The 14,921-nt window shown below is 36.2% G+C and overlaps 2 protein-coding genes across 2 annotated transcripts in view; one reads left to right on the forward strand and one right to left on the reverse strand.

Moving 5' to 3' along the window:
- Positions 1-212: 212 nt before the first annotated feature.
- CCDC151 (Coiled-coil domain containing protein 151) lies at positions 213-11,950 on the reverse strand. Its single transcript, XM_074123893.1, has 11 exons — positions 10,723-11,950; positions 9,358-9,473; positions 8,416-8,568; positions 6,830-6,928; positions 6,578-6,763; positions 4,775-4,890; positions 3,517-3,695; positions 3,174-3,351; positions 2,479-2,623; positions 2,242-2,391; positions 213-1,657 (listed from the first exon to the last, which is right to left on the reverse strand). The coding sequence occupies exons 1-11, from the start codon at positions 10,817-10,819 to the stop codon at positions 1,463-1,465; spliced, it is 1,614 nt and encodes a 537-aa protein (XP_073979994.1). The 5' UTR covers positions 10,820-11,950; the 3' UTR covers positions 213-1,462.
- Positions 11,951-12,191: 241 nt separating this feature from the next.
- The window catches only part of N (neurogenic locus Notch protein), a 116,566-nt gene continuing 113,836 nt past the window's right edge, over positions 12,192-14,921 (forward strand). The window contains exon 1 of the mRNA XM_074123704.1: positions 12,192-12,655. Within this exon, the coding sequence (XP_073979805.1) occupies positions 12,586-12,655 (70 nt within the window). The 5' untranslated portion in view covers positions 12,192-12,585. The remainder of the gene's footprint in view (positions 12,656-14,921) is intronic.

Consider the following 14,921-nt stretch of genomic DNA (forward strand, 5'->3'; position numbering starts at 1 on the left):
TGAACTTGCAAGGCTTCAGTTGGACATGCGATATAAACAAATAAAGTACTTTAAAGCAGATATTGCTTTAAAACTACTAACTTAATCATTATTTTTTAAACAGAGAGTAATATTGAGTAAAATTGATTAATGTTAAGATATTTATTTTGAGTATAGTTATTTTACACTTTTATTTTTATCATCTGTAAAAAAAAGGAAAATAAAAGCTATTATCTACATAAATATTATTCATATGTTTCAATTTAATAAAATAAAACAAATTCTTAAGTTTGAGAAGAAACAAACATTAAATAAATTTGTTGTCCAACATGGTATTGTGTATTTCAAATAATTGTAATGTTCTTTGAACATATTATAAATAATAAAATATAAATATGATAACAAAAATAAATAAACATTGTGCTTTTTATGTTTACACAATTTTCCATCAAAATTTCATTATTCGTGTGGTTATTATTACATAGAAAAACTTGCAGAAGATCTAAACAGGCATGGATTGTATACTTGCCTGTAAGTTTCTTTTTAGGCACCCCATTCTCTTTCAAAATGAGCTGTAGCGAACATGTAAAATTCTTGGCATCCATATTTCATTGGGGGGAGGAGATTGGTTTGAGAAAGAAATGCATTAAAAAAAACGAATAATTTTATTTAGGAATCATCACAATCACTTTCTTATTGAGATTGTTTCAGAGAATGGGTTTACAAAATAATTTAAACAGATCAAGTTTATATGTTCATCAATGGGATATACGACGCTAATACAAGGTAATTTTCTTAGCGGTCTACCAGCTACTAAGTCCTACGATGTTAGTTCAACATTCTGGTGAGTATTGGTACATAGTTTCTGACTTTCCGGGCATTCAGGCAGTAGGACAGTGAGACGGTAGACTTGCCATGAAAGGTTCCTATGGTACCTTTATTGAGCATGAGAGGAATCTACTCTGTTTAGGAGCGAGAGAAAGCACTAGCTACTCTTAAAAACTATTTAAAAAAGGGAAAAAGGTTTATGTTTTAAAAAAAGTATGTTTATTGATTTTTTTTTTATGTAAGCTGCGTAATTTTCCTTCAGCATTGCCAGAATTTACGCAGTTTCTTCTTAAATAACGTGTCAATTCGTATAATTATTTTTGTTTTATTATTTGGGCCTTTCCGTAAGAAGTAAAAGCTTATTAAATTTGTTGAACTCTCTATTCAAACAGAATACCTTACATCCTAATTCTCTTAAGTAGATGAGCTTAGTTTCTTGGTAAGTGCTTCTGAGGGAAGTCAAAATAATTACTAATTTTGCCCAAATTTGATAGAGTATAAGCAAAATTAGATGACATGCATTGTATCCTGGCAGTGGAGCTGAACATTCAAAGCAATATCACTGTAGTATCCCGCGCACCCATCCAGTGCTAATATATTGTTAAGTCACCGATATGAATCACATCTGAGAGATCGCAATCAGCGACGATATGGACTACTTGTAGGAGGAAGGGAAGCCTGAATCCCTTGGATATCCCTTCTTCTTAGTCTTGGCTTCCACAATCAGCTGGGACTGCCTCTTGAGAAAACTCCTGGTCGGCACATCCACAGTCTCTTCTTTATCGCTCTCCTTCTCGTTTTCTGGCTTCTTGGCCGCGTACGGGTCCTCCACCCACAGACATTCATCCTCCTAACACAGAAAATAGTTTAGTGCTAACTCTAATAGAGGAATAGATATTCAGATCACAGCTAACCTGATGAGCCAGAGCACTTGACTTTCTTTTTAACATGCAGAAAACAGATAGATTCACGTTTCTATACAGTTCTTAAGTTAATCAAATGTATCTTCTGTTGGAGACGCAAATCCCAACCTAATGCTCGTAGTCTACGTTACAATTAAATTTTTTACAGCCTATTATTGACAAAACTGTTTTTATATATATAAATACATATATTATTGGGGAGAAGATCCCCTGTGTTTGTTTGCCTATGTCAATGTTAACTTTCCGTGTGTTTGTTTTGTGCGCCTATATTTTGTTAGCGCATTCTTAAGCACGTTTATTTCTTGTAAATTATTTAATTGTATATATTTTGATATTAAAAAAAGTTTAAATAAATACTTTATTAGATAGTAATAATTTTAATTAGATTAATAATTCTCGTATTGTTTCTCTAATAATCGCACACGTATAGTTACTAGGAAAACAAGGTAATAGAAAATTAACTCCAAATTACCGCAGAAACAAGTAAAACAAATCTGGCAAATGTACCTACACTGAGTTGTTCATGAAGAATATCGTCCATTAGGTTGTTTTCATCTACAAACTTGATGATGGCCTCCACTTTGTCCATAGTGACCTGCACCAGTTCAGCTACTTCCTCATGGTGGTCAGAGTAGGGCGGTATGGCGCAGTCAGTAACATCCTGCACAAATAATCCTCACATTATCAGCTATTCATTTGCACCAATTCAATTATTCCAATTAAATACTAGAAATTTTAGAAGAGAAACCTTTATACTGGAGCAAAGCTCATAGTAGAACTGTTTGAACGTTTCCAAGTGGCCCCTCTCCTCTTCTAAGTCTTTCTCTTCTTGATCTCTGGCCGCCTGAGCTTCTTGAAGCTCGTTTGTCAGCCTCTCCAGATCTTCCTCATTCCTAATTCAAACGTCATTCAATAAATCTACTTAAGAATAGGCAATCGATCTTTGAACTTTCAAGCTACCTAGACAATTACTCACTTCAATTTTTCGTTATTGGAACAATCTTCTTAAATGTTTGATAGCTATTTTGATACAAAACCTAATAACGTTTCGGAATCACCGTTTATACAAAATTTCTTTGCAACTCGTATAAATCATAATCGTGTGATTTACAGATGTGTCGAACTTTATAGTAAGTTCTTTTTAGATTTAGTCAATTGCCTACTTTTTCAGGCGGGACTTAACGTCCGACTAGCTTTTCGGTGCCGAGGTCGATCCCAATACCCAAATATCTTGTATCCAACTTAAATTATTATGTAAGTTTTTTTATAAGCATTATTCTGTTCTTTGCGGGCAAGAAAGTAAGGATCTAGAGGATGTTTTCAAATTTGTGAACTTACGAAATGTTAATTTCAGCAAAATGATTGTAATACTATTAATTTCATCCAAAGTTAATAAAGTAATGTACATTTTGAAGGCACGCGTTGTAGTACTAATATACTTACTGCTCTTTTTCTTTGACCTGCGCAAAGCGAATAGACTCAAGTTCGGATTCTAGTTTTTCCTTTTTCTTTTCCAAATCTTTTTTCTCAATTTCCACCACCTCTTTTAATTTGACCAGTCTTCTTTTGGTTTCAGCTTGAGTTTTAAACTTGTCTATTATTTCAACTTCGTCTTTAGCACCTGCACAACATCGAGAAAACAATTGTTGACAAAATTGCTGAGACTGATGTGCATTAAAAATTAATCTCTGCAAAGCTTTAAATTCAACGTTGCGGAAATTGCAGGAAATACTTAACCTTCTTGCAACTGGGGACATTTTTATCAGAAATTATGTTTATACATTACCAGTGACTTGTTTTAGTCGAGCGATGTTTTGTTCAATCAAGTCTTTGTTGAGTTCGTCTCGATTGTCCACTTCTAATTCCAGTTCAAGCGAGTCGTGGTGTGTGACGGTCTTCACTGTGCTGGGCACCAATTTCCTCTCCACTTTCTCCAGGGTGGCTCTACTCTCTTCCACTTCCCGTCTGAACATAGGCACTTTATATCAACCCACATTATGGTACTGAAGCATGCTATCAATTCTAGATGCAATGATACTGATACTGACACTGATATTATCATAGACAGGATCAGTACAAAAATAGCGATTGACAAAACAGTATTCTCTCATCAATTTGGGACAGAGAACAGCGAAAACCAAGTTTATTGGATGATTCATGCTCCTTAGTGCCATTTTGGGTACTGCCGGTTTCTTTGATTGTCTCTGGACGAGGCAACATTTATTAACATAAATTATGGATTTCGTTAGCCACTGACATTATCTCAAACTCCTCAAAAATTGGTTGCAATGCTTTTCTAAACAGCAGTAGTTAGTCTGTTAACATATTACCTTTTTAAAGTTCCACTCTCATATCTTTCTTTAATGTGCGAATTAAAAACTAAACAGTCAAATTCCTCTTTATATTGAGAAAAAATTAGTTTTCTAATCAAATACATTCTTTTACCTAAGAAGGCAATACATTATCTTCTTTAAAACCAAACGTCAATGGTTTTGCTTTATTTCCATTCAGAAGAATGCTTTAAGTAAACAAACATTTAAATGCATTGTCTTCTTAGCATGTCTGACGTTGATTATCGAGCAATATAGTATTTTGATATTAACAATTATCAGCACACATCAGTTCAGAATCTTCATCACAATTGTTACATTATTTATCATAACAAAGGAGTAGTTCAAAGACAGATGTTTGAAGACTGTGCATGATAAAGAAAGAAGAGAAAGTGGCCGGTAAGAAATAGAGATTGAAAGGATTTTGATACATTTTAAAGGTAGGGTTAGACTCAGGGTTAACAGTTCGATTCTGCAAACTTAAGATTTTCCAAAGAGACAAATTTAATAATTAAAAAAAAAAAAATCTGCTATAAAACCGCAGGTTGTACTAACCGTCAGCAATTATTTGTACAAAACGGCTAATTTCCTTAAAACTACTAAATTGTTTGTACAACATTGTGGTTTGTAACTACGCCGCTAGATGGGATATAGTGCGTTATGTCAGAGTTACTATCTACAGAGTGCCAAGTAACCGTGAAGTCAGTAAAGCACCTCATGGCTTGCAATTCAGCCTCCCGTTGAAGTCCCTTAGCGATGCCTTCAGCCTCCAGCTTGGCCAGTGCTTTGCGAGCTTTGTCGCGCAACTTCACAGCCTCTTCCTTCACACCCTAAACGAACAGTAGCTATTATCAAAACAGGTTATGTTGCCATCAAATGCTGTTAATTATTACTTACTCCTAGGTATGAGGGAATATCATGATCGGGCCAAATGTTGAAACTGAGTTTTTATCAGAAACATCCGCTTTGACACTACCGTGTGTGAACAAAATAACACCCAAATGAAAAATCGATCGAAGCTAAAACTATGTTTTGATTGGGCGATCGGATTAGAGGTCAAAATACCTCAAACGAAAGACCTATTTAACTTTTCAGAGTTTTTACTTTATTGTTTACCTTTTAGAAGAGACGTCTACGATTCTCTTTAACCTTGGTGCCCTAATTACACAACGGCTTTCTAAAACTTGAATTCGTAACTTTTGAGGAAAATCATTTTATGGCTTTCTTGGGTGAAAGGGAGGCAGAATATGCCATTTCTGTTAATTTACGGTCTTTTTACTGGCAAAATAATAAAAGGAAGTTAATATGCAAAGGAAATTTCAAAACTTAAGAAAATCAGTTAACCAAACGTGTCATCACTTTACTCAAAATATTTTCCAGTTTTTAGCAATTTTTTCGACAATACTAACATTAGTCTTTTTCGAAACTTATATATGCACATCAAATAAATGTAAGTGAATGTAGTGTCCGATTTACAGAATACTGGAATTTAACTTTGGCAAAAATCACTATCTACAGTGTAACATTCCATTGGATCATATGAGCGGCAGTCTGCTGCACTGTTAGAAGATATTCCCGTATATTGTGAATTATGTGATTGCTACATTTTTGATAGGACGTATCACTATTTGGCTGTCTGTCGCCGGCTTAGTGAGATAATATTGAAATGGCTTGGCCGGCAGTGCCTTTCTGGACATGAAATAATAGATTATTTGAATGGGAGGCACTGGGGCTTCATTGGCAAACTTTTACAAGACGATATATAGGTTATAAAATCGAAAATGTTTATTCCTGTTTCTCCCACATACTAGCATATGTCTTCTTGTTAAGTTTCTGTTACTGTATGTATTATATATTGTCATATTATTATTGTTATTCTTTATTATTGAAATTTGACTCCACCAACAGTCAGTGACCACAGTAGCCGTATTATAGAATATATATTATAGAATAAACATTAGTTATTTTATTTATTATTATTATTTTTTATTATTCTTTATATTATTTTTTATTTAATAATAATTATTTCTGTATATATGTTTAAAAATGGTTAAAAAAGAAGATATTTTTGTTGAAATTTGATGCATTATTATTTTGTATTGCATTTATGTTTACTGAATTATAATAAAGAAAATAGAAAAAATAAAAATGAATGTAAGTGCTTTAAATTCTAGTATTTTCCCAGGGAACTTTGTCTAAGAGGTTCTAAGAGAGCGTTCAAGTTTATTTCATTTGTTTTGCAAGGGGACGCTAGAGTGCTGCGAATTAACTGAAAGGAACTGGAAGGCTGCCATAATAAACATGATGACTGCGGAAGCGGATCGAGGGTTTTTTATAGAACTCTATTTCTGAATTGGCAAACTGGAAACATTTACTTAGGCTATAAATTCAATTTCGATATTTAGGGCTCATTCAATATTTTTTTTGCTTGAGGGAAAGAATACATTTATTTATAAGGTATCAAGCCCTGCTTGAATAATGTAGCTTAAGAACAGCTCAAAAAGGAGAAAACGAGACCTGTAATCTCTTGATCTCGGCCTTTTGTTTCGCCAGCTCGGCTTCATACTTCTTCAGCGTGCTCTCAAAGTACACCCTGTCATCGCGGAGACTCTGTCGCATCTTCAAGTACTTTTTCTGCATATGTCGCATCTCCAGGATGTTGACGTTAACTAGATGGATCTTATTTTCCAGCCTTGATATTTCCTGCAGAAAAAAGTTATTTTATCAAGGCGTAAGGTCAATCAATACAGTCCCTCAGAGAGTTCTTACCTTCTCGTAAGGCGCATTATATTTCTTATTTGTCTCTGGGTCAGTGGCGACCAAGTGATCTTCTAGTTGGACTCTCACATCGGCCAACTTTTTCTTTAACTGAAAATAAACAATTCGACAATATGCATTTTACTTTCTCACATTGTTATGCGAACTACCGATTGGGGAAATTTATATTTGTTGGAAATAAAGTTTAAAGCCTTTAAATGTTGAATTGAACCTGTTTTTTTGTCTTTAGGGTTGTACAGTTCTTACATCCAGCAGTGTTCTCTAATAGCAGTGGCTGCGAAAATCTAAAATTTTAAAATTCGCTCTTCACCAAGATAAACCGCTTGGGATTGCCTTTGAGATCGGGCTGGTAGCTATGAACAATACTAAGTATCGAAGCTAAAAATTTCAGAATTTCAGAAAGTAGTGTTTATTAGTGACTCTGAAGCTGCGTTAATAGCCGTAATGGGATCTCAAAGTGGAATTTCGGCAGATGTAAGAGCATGCCAAGAAATGGTTGATGAGGAAGTACCTGGCTTTCCAGTGGATTCCGGCACATTGTGGATTACCAGGGAACGAGCAGGCCGATAAACTTGCGAAGCAGAGGAGGAGTCAATGTGTTCAACCCGACCACGCTTCGTGTTTCGCTTCGGCTAAAAGCGTTACAGGTATCCATTTAAAGGGAAAATTACAAGCGGAATTTAAGAGCATGGCCACTGCAAAATTCTTTTCTCTATTTTTCCTCGACCCTGCAGCCAACATAGTCCTACTACAACTCGTCACAACACAGTGCCGGCTCATTCTCAGTTGAAATATGGAAACACAGTGCGCTTGCTTAATGCTTTTTCATGTGCACAGCCAGCAATTTCAGTGCATTCATCCGTTCCTATCTCCAGTAATTTGATGAAGATAACAGATTTTCCTATTCCGATGAAGTTTCGTGTGGTAGCTGTCAATATGTTTTTAGTAACTGCTCACAAAAGTAAAAGAATTTAAATCAACGAGACCAGATTGCTCATCTTGAAGCTCCGATAGGAACCTTCAAGTTTCTCAGCTGAAAGGTAAAATTAATTACTACGAAAGTGTTCACATTACTGTACAAAATGTTGAATAGCCAGTCTTGCGCAAGCTTCTAGCTGTAATGTTATATTGTCTTTCTAAATAGAAGCAATTAGATCGTGCGAAAGTTCACAAGCTTTGCACTCCAGACGCGGGTAGGTAGAACCTAAAACGGATTTAGGGTTGCAGTAGTTCAAGGAGAATGCGCTGAAAAATCAAATATCCAAGGAGAATATCGAACGTGCTAAGCTCAAGAAATTAAAAAGTGGATTTTCTTTTAGAACATTGTAAAATCTAAACCCATAATAAATATTTGCAGCCAGCCAAATCCAAATGTACCCTCTTGAGGATTTTTAATTTCATTTCTTACTTTCATCTGACAGTAGGAAATAGTGATTTTAACTTGTAGGTTACATCATATATACGTGAGCTAAGTTGCTAGAGTAACCTCTAACCAGGCTGAATTAAAACTGTCCGGTAGCTGTATAAGGTATTGTATAAGGTTTGATCGTCTTAGGTATACATGGATACAAGCCTACCTCTGCAGTTTTGTATTTGATCAGATCTATTCTTTTTTGGCCGTCTATTATCTTTAGATCCAATACGCGGAAGGCATCTTCTCTGGTCTTCTTAAGGAAATAGTCGAGTTCCTGTTTCGGCACTCCGCTGTTCTTCACTATATTTTCATCAATCTGTAATGTTAGTTTGAGATGAACAATTTAAATATTGACTCAGGCTCAGACTCAGCGATCTAGCCAAATTGTATTCATTTTTAACAAACTAACCTTTTTAATTTAGGCACATTTCACAAAAGAGGTTTGTTACGTTTTGTGACAGTATGGAACCTTTTTTTACTTCCGTGAATTAATGTTACTATTATTCTATCAAATTAGTGAATAAAGTAGTACTTTTAATCACTTATAAGAGATTGCTAAATCAGTAATTACTTCCTCGCTCTTGAGGAAAAGTATTTAACATATATTTAGCTGTAACTAACTCATTTACAGAGGCGCATCCATAATATACGTTTTGGGCGAGGAGATTTAATAAGATTTACTAGCAAAGTGAGATTATAAAGCACATGAATATTTTTCAAAATCTCATCATCATCTTTTTGGAAACTTTTAGTGGTCATATAAATTCTAAAAAAACGACTGATAGAGTTAAAGAAGAGGTAAACTAAAGATGAGAAAAAAAAGTTTTAGTTTGGCCCATCTGGTGATTGAGCTAAAGGAGCTCTGTGACGATGGAAAAGTACGAGACTTCCTGGAACCTATTTCAACTAGTGCAGATACCCTGGTCCTTTCCTGGAGGAGGCTCTTAAGACGTCAAGCATGGTGATTTTGAACATCTCCAGACTGGTAAGATATTAGTTAATTTTTATTTCTGAGAAAACTTTGGACAGGAACTTCCTCGATTTGGAAACTGACCTTAAATGATGACCTCGCTGAAATAGAACAACAATAAAATCTCTTACTGGCCTGCAGCGGTCGCGCTACTGTCTTCTCTTTGATTGCTTTCTTCAGCCTTCGGATTTCCTCCGTGTTCTTCTTCTTCTGAGACTCGTATTCTTCATATTGGGCCTTTCTCTGACTTTCTGCAACATCCACATTGTAATGGTACGCACTATACAAACGTTACTGGAAGGACACCAAATAGTCAAACTTTTGGCAATAAAACAAAACGACAGGAATGACGTTTATGCAAAACACAATCAACTTCCAGCTTAATCCCATCCTAATACTTCAGAGGACCGCCAAATTGCTATTTCGGGCGAAAAGTCACGATAGAAAATCCGCTCGATTACAAATTGTTCTGACTGCAGTAGAGAGGGAGTCAATAAAACCAATCATATTGTAATTTGAAGAATTAGTACTTGAGAAGTAGTGAACTTGAGTAAAATTTAATTTAATTGCAAACAACTGTGATTCAGGATCACAATGTAGCGCTCCGTGTTGACGTTTTGTAATTGTTAAGAAGTCTTGCAACTACAGCGGTTCAGAATATTTACAAATTGCACATTTCTCCGCTTGTTGCCATAGCGACTCTCACGTGTTACCATTATTCAGTTGAAATTAATTACACGTGGGAACAACAACTCGCCTCAAGTGTGGAATCTTCGCCTCACACTTTCAATTTCACTTTCCCACTGTAACTGGGAAACTATTGTCGGAGATTTCCCTCAGATACTGATATTGGTGCCAGTTATGGGAGGGAGTATTATGTTACACAACTGCGGCCGGAAAGTGAGAACTGTGTGGCTGGTGTACTCTTCTGGCGTCAGTACCGAGTGAGAAATAAGCACTCCCTCGATTAAGCCCCGACTAAGTAAATAGTCCTAGCTGGAACTTTAAAGTTCACTAAGTTCCTCAAAAGAATATTTCAGCGGAAATACTCGCACTCACTGTTCAAGGAAATAAAGTGAAGGCTACTTTTCCAGACGAATGTTATGTCCAATTACCGAGGTGGTGGGCGGAGGATTCACTTCAACAGAAGTAAAAATTAACTCAAACCTGAATTCGGACCATTTATGACATATTTATTACCATCGACGTATGCTCAGGTGAGGTGAGTGAACATAAAGGTGATAAAGGGAGTCTTCCAATTGAAAATTTTCTAATTAATTTTAGTTCGATTCTCTAATTTGAGGTTTGGTTAAACTACAGCGGTGTATTAGTCCCCAACTTTTCTAGAGAGGAAGTATGACGTCTTGGAACTCCTTTCTTATTGTAAGCCAAATAAAAATAAATTATTTCCGAACAAAACCCGATTTCATCAAGAAAAGGGTCTACAACTGTGGTAGGGGGAAGTAAACATATGGAAGGAGAATCTGCAGACTAACTTACCGGACAACTGAATCTTTTTCTTCATCAGGATGATCCGTTCATTCATTTCGGCCGAGCCCACGTCCTCAGACTCCAGTATAGATTCCAAATCGGCCATTTAAAAAAAAACAAATTCAGTGGTCAACAATGAGAACAGTCTAGCGCCGAGCGGTTTACTGCGCGGCTCAGCTAGAGGCGGCAGACGGTAGTATCGATGTAACTGCCGTCTCCAAGCACCTCGGACTCGAACATACAATGTATGCCACCAGTTGCTAACCAGGAAGTGTTATATTTTAGTACGTGAAGATTGATGGCGGACTTTTCATCTTTAAATTATCTACTAACTGGTGAAATTAACAGACCTGAGCCGCTGGTCGCCGGACATGTTTATAGACAGACACTTGCTAGATTGCAGTCTGCCTTCGGTATTATTCGCTGCCCCGTTCGTTATCACATCCAATTGCTCTTGCTGCATCGATAGAGGACGGATTGCAGAATTACAACCTCTACATCATTATATCGATAAACAAGACCTATCTGGCTGAGCAGCGCATTAGTTTGGAATTCTATAACCTTCCAACCTGTAATGCAAAGGTTTCAATCCAAACCACGGCGACTCTTTAATGACGCACCATTCTAAGTCTCACAGCACATAACATCAGGAAACCAACAAGGTGGATGACACTCTACAAACAAGGTTCTACAACGCCACAATGCTCTCACCTTAAACTTCAGTAAACCTTTAATGCCAACTAACACCATGAAGAAAATGAAAAAGAAGCGGCCGCTGCAATAGCCTTGGAATACCAGACCATATTTGGGACATCGCTGGATGACTTCTCCGATCAAGTGGAGCTAAACGACTGTTTTGTTGTTCACATGATGCTTATAGTATAAATAACAAACATAAAATGGCTGATAAACAAATTTTTTATGCGGAAATTCAATTCAGATCAATCATGTTTGTGATGCGAAAGAGTTATTTCCAGGAACTGACCGTCATAATATAAACAAACTGGAAAAAGTTACAATGTTCAGTTAATACCTAACAGTGAACTAACATTTAGTAAACTTCAAAGAAAGGGATTTGCAGGACCAGAGTTCAAAGTTAGATTGTTTAGTTTTTAGAAACCTTTTTTCAAATTTAAAAAAAAAAAATGGCGAGTGCTCTAGAGCTCCTAGGATGAAACATGTTTTGAGAGAAAGTGGCTCTTCTCTTACAGCTTACTAGAGAAGGAGAAAGAATAATGCAGAGAGCCTCTCTTGCGATGAGAGAGGGTAAATAGTTGGATAGTTGGGCGGCTAGCCACAAGGGGCGCCCCACAGTAACCTGAGCAGCCATTTCCTTCTTCTCCAGTACACGAGAAAGTAGTCCTAGTTGTTATATATTTCTTATTCTCCCATGATTGTTTATTACCAATTAGTTAGTGAATATTATTAATCAAACTACTGCTTTAATGTTACGAAAGTACATTTTTACTTTGCGTATTAAGATATTAATTAGCCAATGTGAAAGATATAAGGCAGCGCTTAGTTTCCCACACTCGAGCGCGGAGTAATACTGACTTCCAGTTGGTGGTACACCAGCAGATGCTTGCCAGCGCGCGGCCTGTGAACAAGTGAATATGTTGTCTGTAGAACAGTGAAGTGTTCAGTTTGTATTTATCTCTAGGTTTTTTTTTTAGAAATATATTGATTTTAAACGGTTTACAAAAAAGAAAACAGAAATAATCAACAATTTCTGTTTAATATCGCGTGTTTTGTGGCAAAGTGCAGTGAACTTCATTGTGGTCATGCGGTGATTTTTGAAGAGTTTGGATTACAAGTTTTGTTTTGTTGGTTGATTTTATTTATGAGAGAGAGGCAGTATACTGTTTTTAAATCATGACAGAGAATTTGGATTATTTATTTATTGTGTTAACCATCTTTGCAGTTGCGCCGGTAGATGTTGAATGTGAGTTTTTTTTTTTTTGATAATTATTATTTAATGCTAAAATCAGTTTTGTTTTGGAGAGAATTTGTTTAGCAAAATTAATTACCAAAAGAAGCTTGTTATCTGTAGAAAGACAAATTCTCTGCAAACAACTTGTAACATTTATTGTGTCCATTTTACAGATGCATGTTTGTTATTAAAGGTTTTCATTTATAGTGGCTTAAACAATTTGTTCGAGGGTAGAAGTGCGAGCCGAACATAGTTCGATCATTGCTTTTATCAAATCGTACAAGCACTAATCCCCAGTTAGGTCAGAACCAGTCTTAAAGCTCTACTTTTAATTACCTAAACTCTCACAACAGACAGCTATATAAATTATTAGATTTTTTTTTTTTGTTTAAATAACTCGTTGGTTTGCGTTAAGGAAGCAGTTATTAAACCACTGCGGTGAGAAACTAATACCATTTCACAGTTCATTTCTAATTAGTTTTCAGTTATGCCTTATTTTGGATTTATCGAGTCCAGGCAAAAGTGGATCTCCCCATTTTTGTAATATTTCCCATCGGCTACAACATTCCTTTATTAGTCTGTATTCAATAAGTTAAATTAAGTCAACTAATAATGTAATACTAGTTTTATTTTCTATTTTTGTATAAAAAGTATTATTTTCATTTATTCTTGAGTGCTAACTCAAAAATAAAAAAAATTATTTCCCACGTTTTTTTTATATTTTTATTTTAGCCGCCAGCCAGCCCTTGGAGGAATTTAATTATTATTATGGTGCAATGTACATATGAACATATACAGATTCAACAAGTGTGTGAGCGCGCGCGCGTATAGAGGTGTACGTACGCACAGCGTGCGGCTATCTGTGCGTTAGTCCATCTTCTGTACAGCTCCAACCGTCCTCTTGCAGCTGCTCTACATTTACTAACCTAACTGAAAACATTTCACTAACGGCCTTTTTTTTCCTCTTTATTTATTTATTTATTGGGCACTTCTTTTATTTTGTGAGTATGAATTCTCTGATAGAACATTGCGCGCATAGTTCATTTCTACTATTCGCCACCCCTCGATGTTGCATCTATCACCATCCACCATCTGTAGCGCTGGATTTTACTTTCCCTAATCCTTTGCAGGACAAAGAGAAGCAATCTGGTAGATTTTCCACGTTTTACTTTTCGCCAGAAATGTTAGTTTTAAGTTGAGCTAGAAAACGTGGGTTTTAAAAGTTGGTCTTTCCGTCAGGTCTGGAAGTGTAATCACTATAGCTCAAAAGCCAATCAATATTTCGGATATTTGGGGACGCGATAATAAGGTTTTGGTTAAAATCAGCCAACCATTGAATAGTAAACCAGTTTCTAGGTTTTGAAATTTTCTTGAGTACGTTTCCTACGATTTTCTTGCAACTTGGTACTCGTTTACTGAACCCTAATAGTTATAGTAACCCTACTAGTTACAGTATCTATAATTTATATTTATTGGAATCATTTTCCATTTAGGAGTCTGTTAAAGAAGGTGTGTCGGCCGGGCTAAACGCTATCTAGGGTATTTCCCGTTCATGGGTAATGTCCAAGTTGTGTTCCAAATTTAAATCAAATCGGCTTACCGGAAGGGCCGATATTGTCCAGTTTTTAGCGACACTTTTGAAATTAACTTAAACGATTAAATTTCATACAAAATCTACCACAAAGGCCACCTGAAAAAGAAACGCTGCTCCCTGTGTTCAGGGAGTATTCATCTATTGGGAAATTGGTACCACTCAGTTGCAGTAGGGGAAAGTCAAGCGAGTGTTTGGAATTGTTTTCATCAACCGTTTGTGAGACAGGATTAGTTTCCTTGAAAAAGGAAAATGGTTTGACACTCCTTTGGAAACTCCCAGAGCTCAGGTGCTTGAATGCTTCATGCCAAGCTTTATAAACGCTGCTTTTAGAGACTTGCAGCCTATTCTTTCTTGGCTGCTCCACTCGATGCCGCCAAGAGTGGCGTTCATGAACAATCTGATAGTGTCACTCTTTCGTCCATTGAAGCATCGATTTCTGATTATCTAGAGTCTAGACATTCATCAGAATCGAACAAAATTTGTCCAACATATTCTTTGTACTGAGCTATCGGTACTCTGAATTACAAGTTGGCTCAGACAAACTGAACTTTGAGACCCAAAGGCAATTTTCAGCGAAAATAATGTCTAAAAGATTATCACGAATCAGTCTAAGTTTTAGTTTACGATGTACACCATAGGGAAGAAATGAGCCGGATGTTGACTCTGGTTGGATAGCCGGTCGCC

Source organism: Rhodnius prolixus, unplaced genomic scaffold (genome assembly GCF_049639745.1).
Source record: "Rhodnius prolixus isolate KJV_2025 unplaced genomic scaffold, Rpr scaffold_1, whole genome shotgun sequence".
Lineage (NCBI taxonomy): Eukaryota > Metazoa > Arthropoda > Insecta > Hemiptera > Reduviidae > Rhodnius > Rhodnius prolixus.

Coding starts and splice junctions, on each gene's coding strand:
- CCDC151 (XM_074123893.1), bottom strand. CDS start 10,819: ATGGCCGATTTGGAATCTATACTGGAGTCTGAGGACGTGGGCTCGGCC. Junction 6,929..8,415: donor TCAAATACAAAACTGCAGAG/GTAGGCTTGTAT, acceptor GTTTATTTTCAG/TTAAAGAAAAAGTTGGCCGA. Junction 2,624..3,173: donor CAGGTCAAAGAAAAAGAGCA/GTAAGTATATTA, acceptor CGTTTGAATTAG/GAATGAGGAAGATCTGGAGA.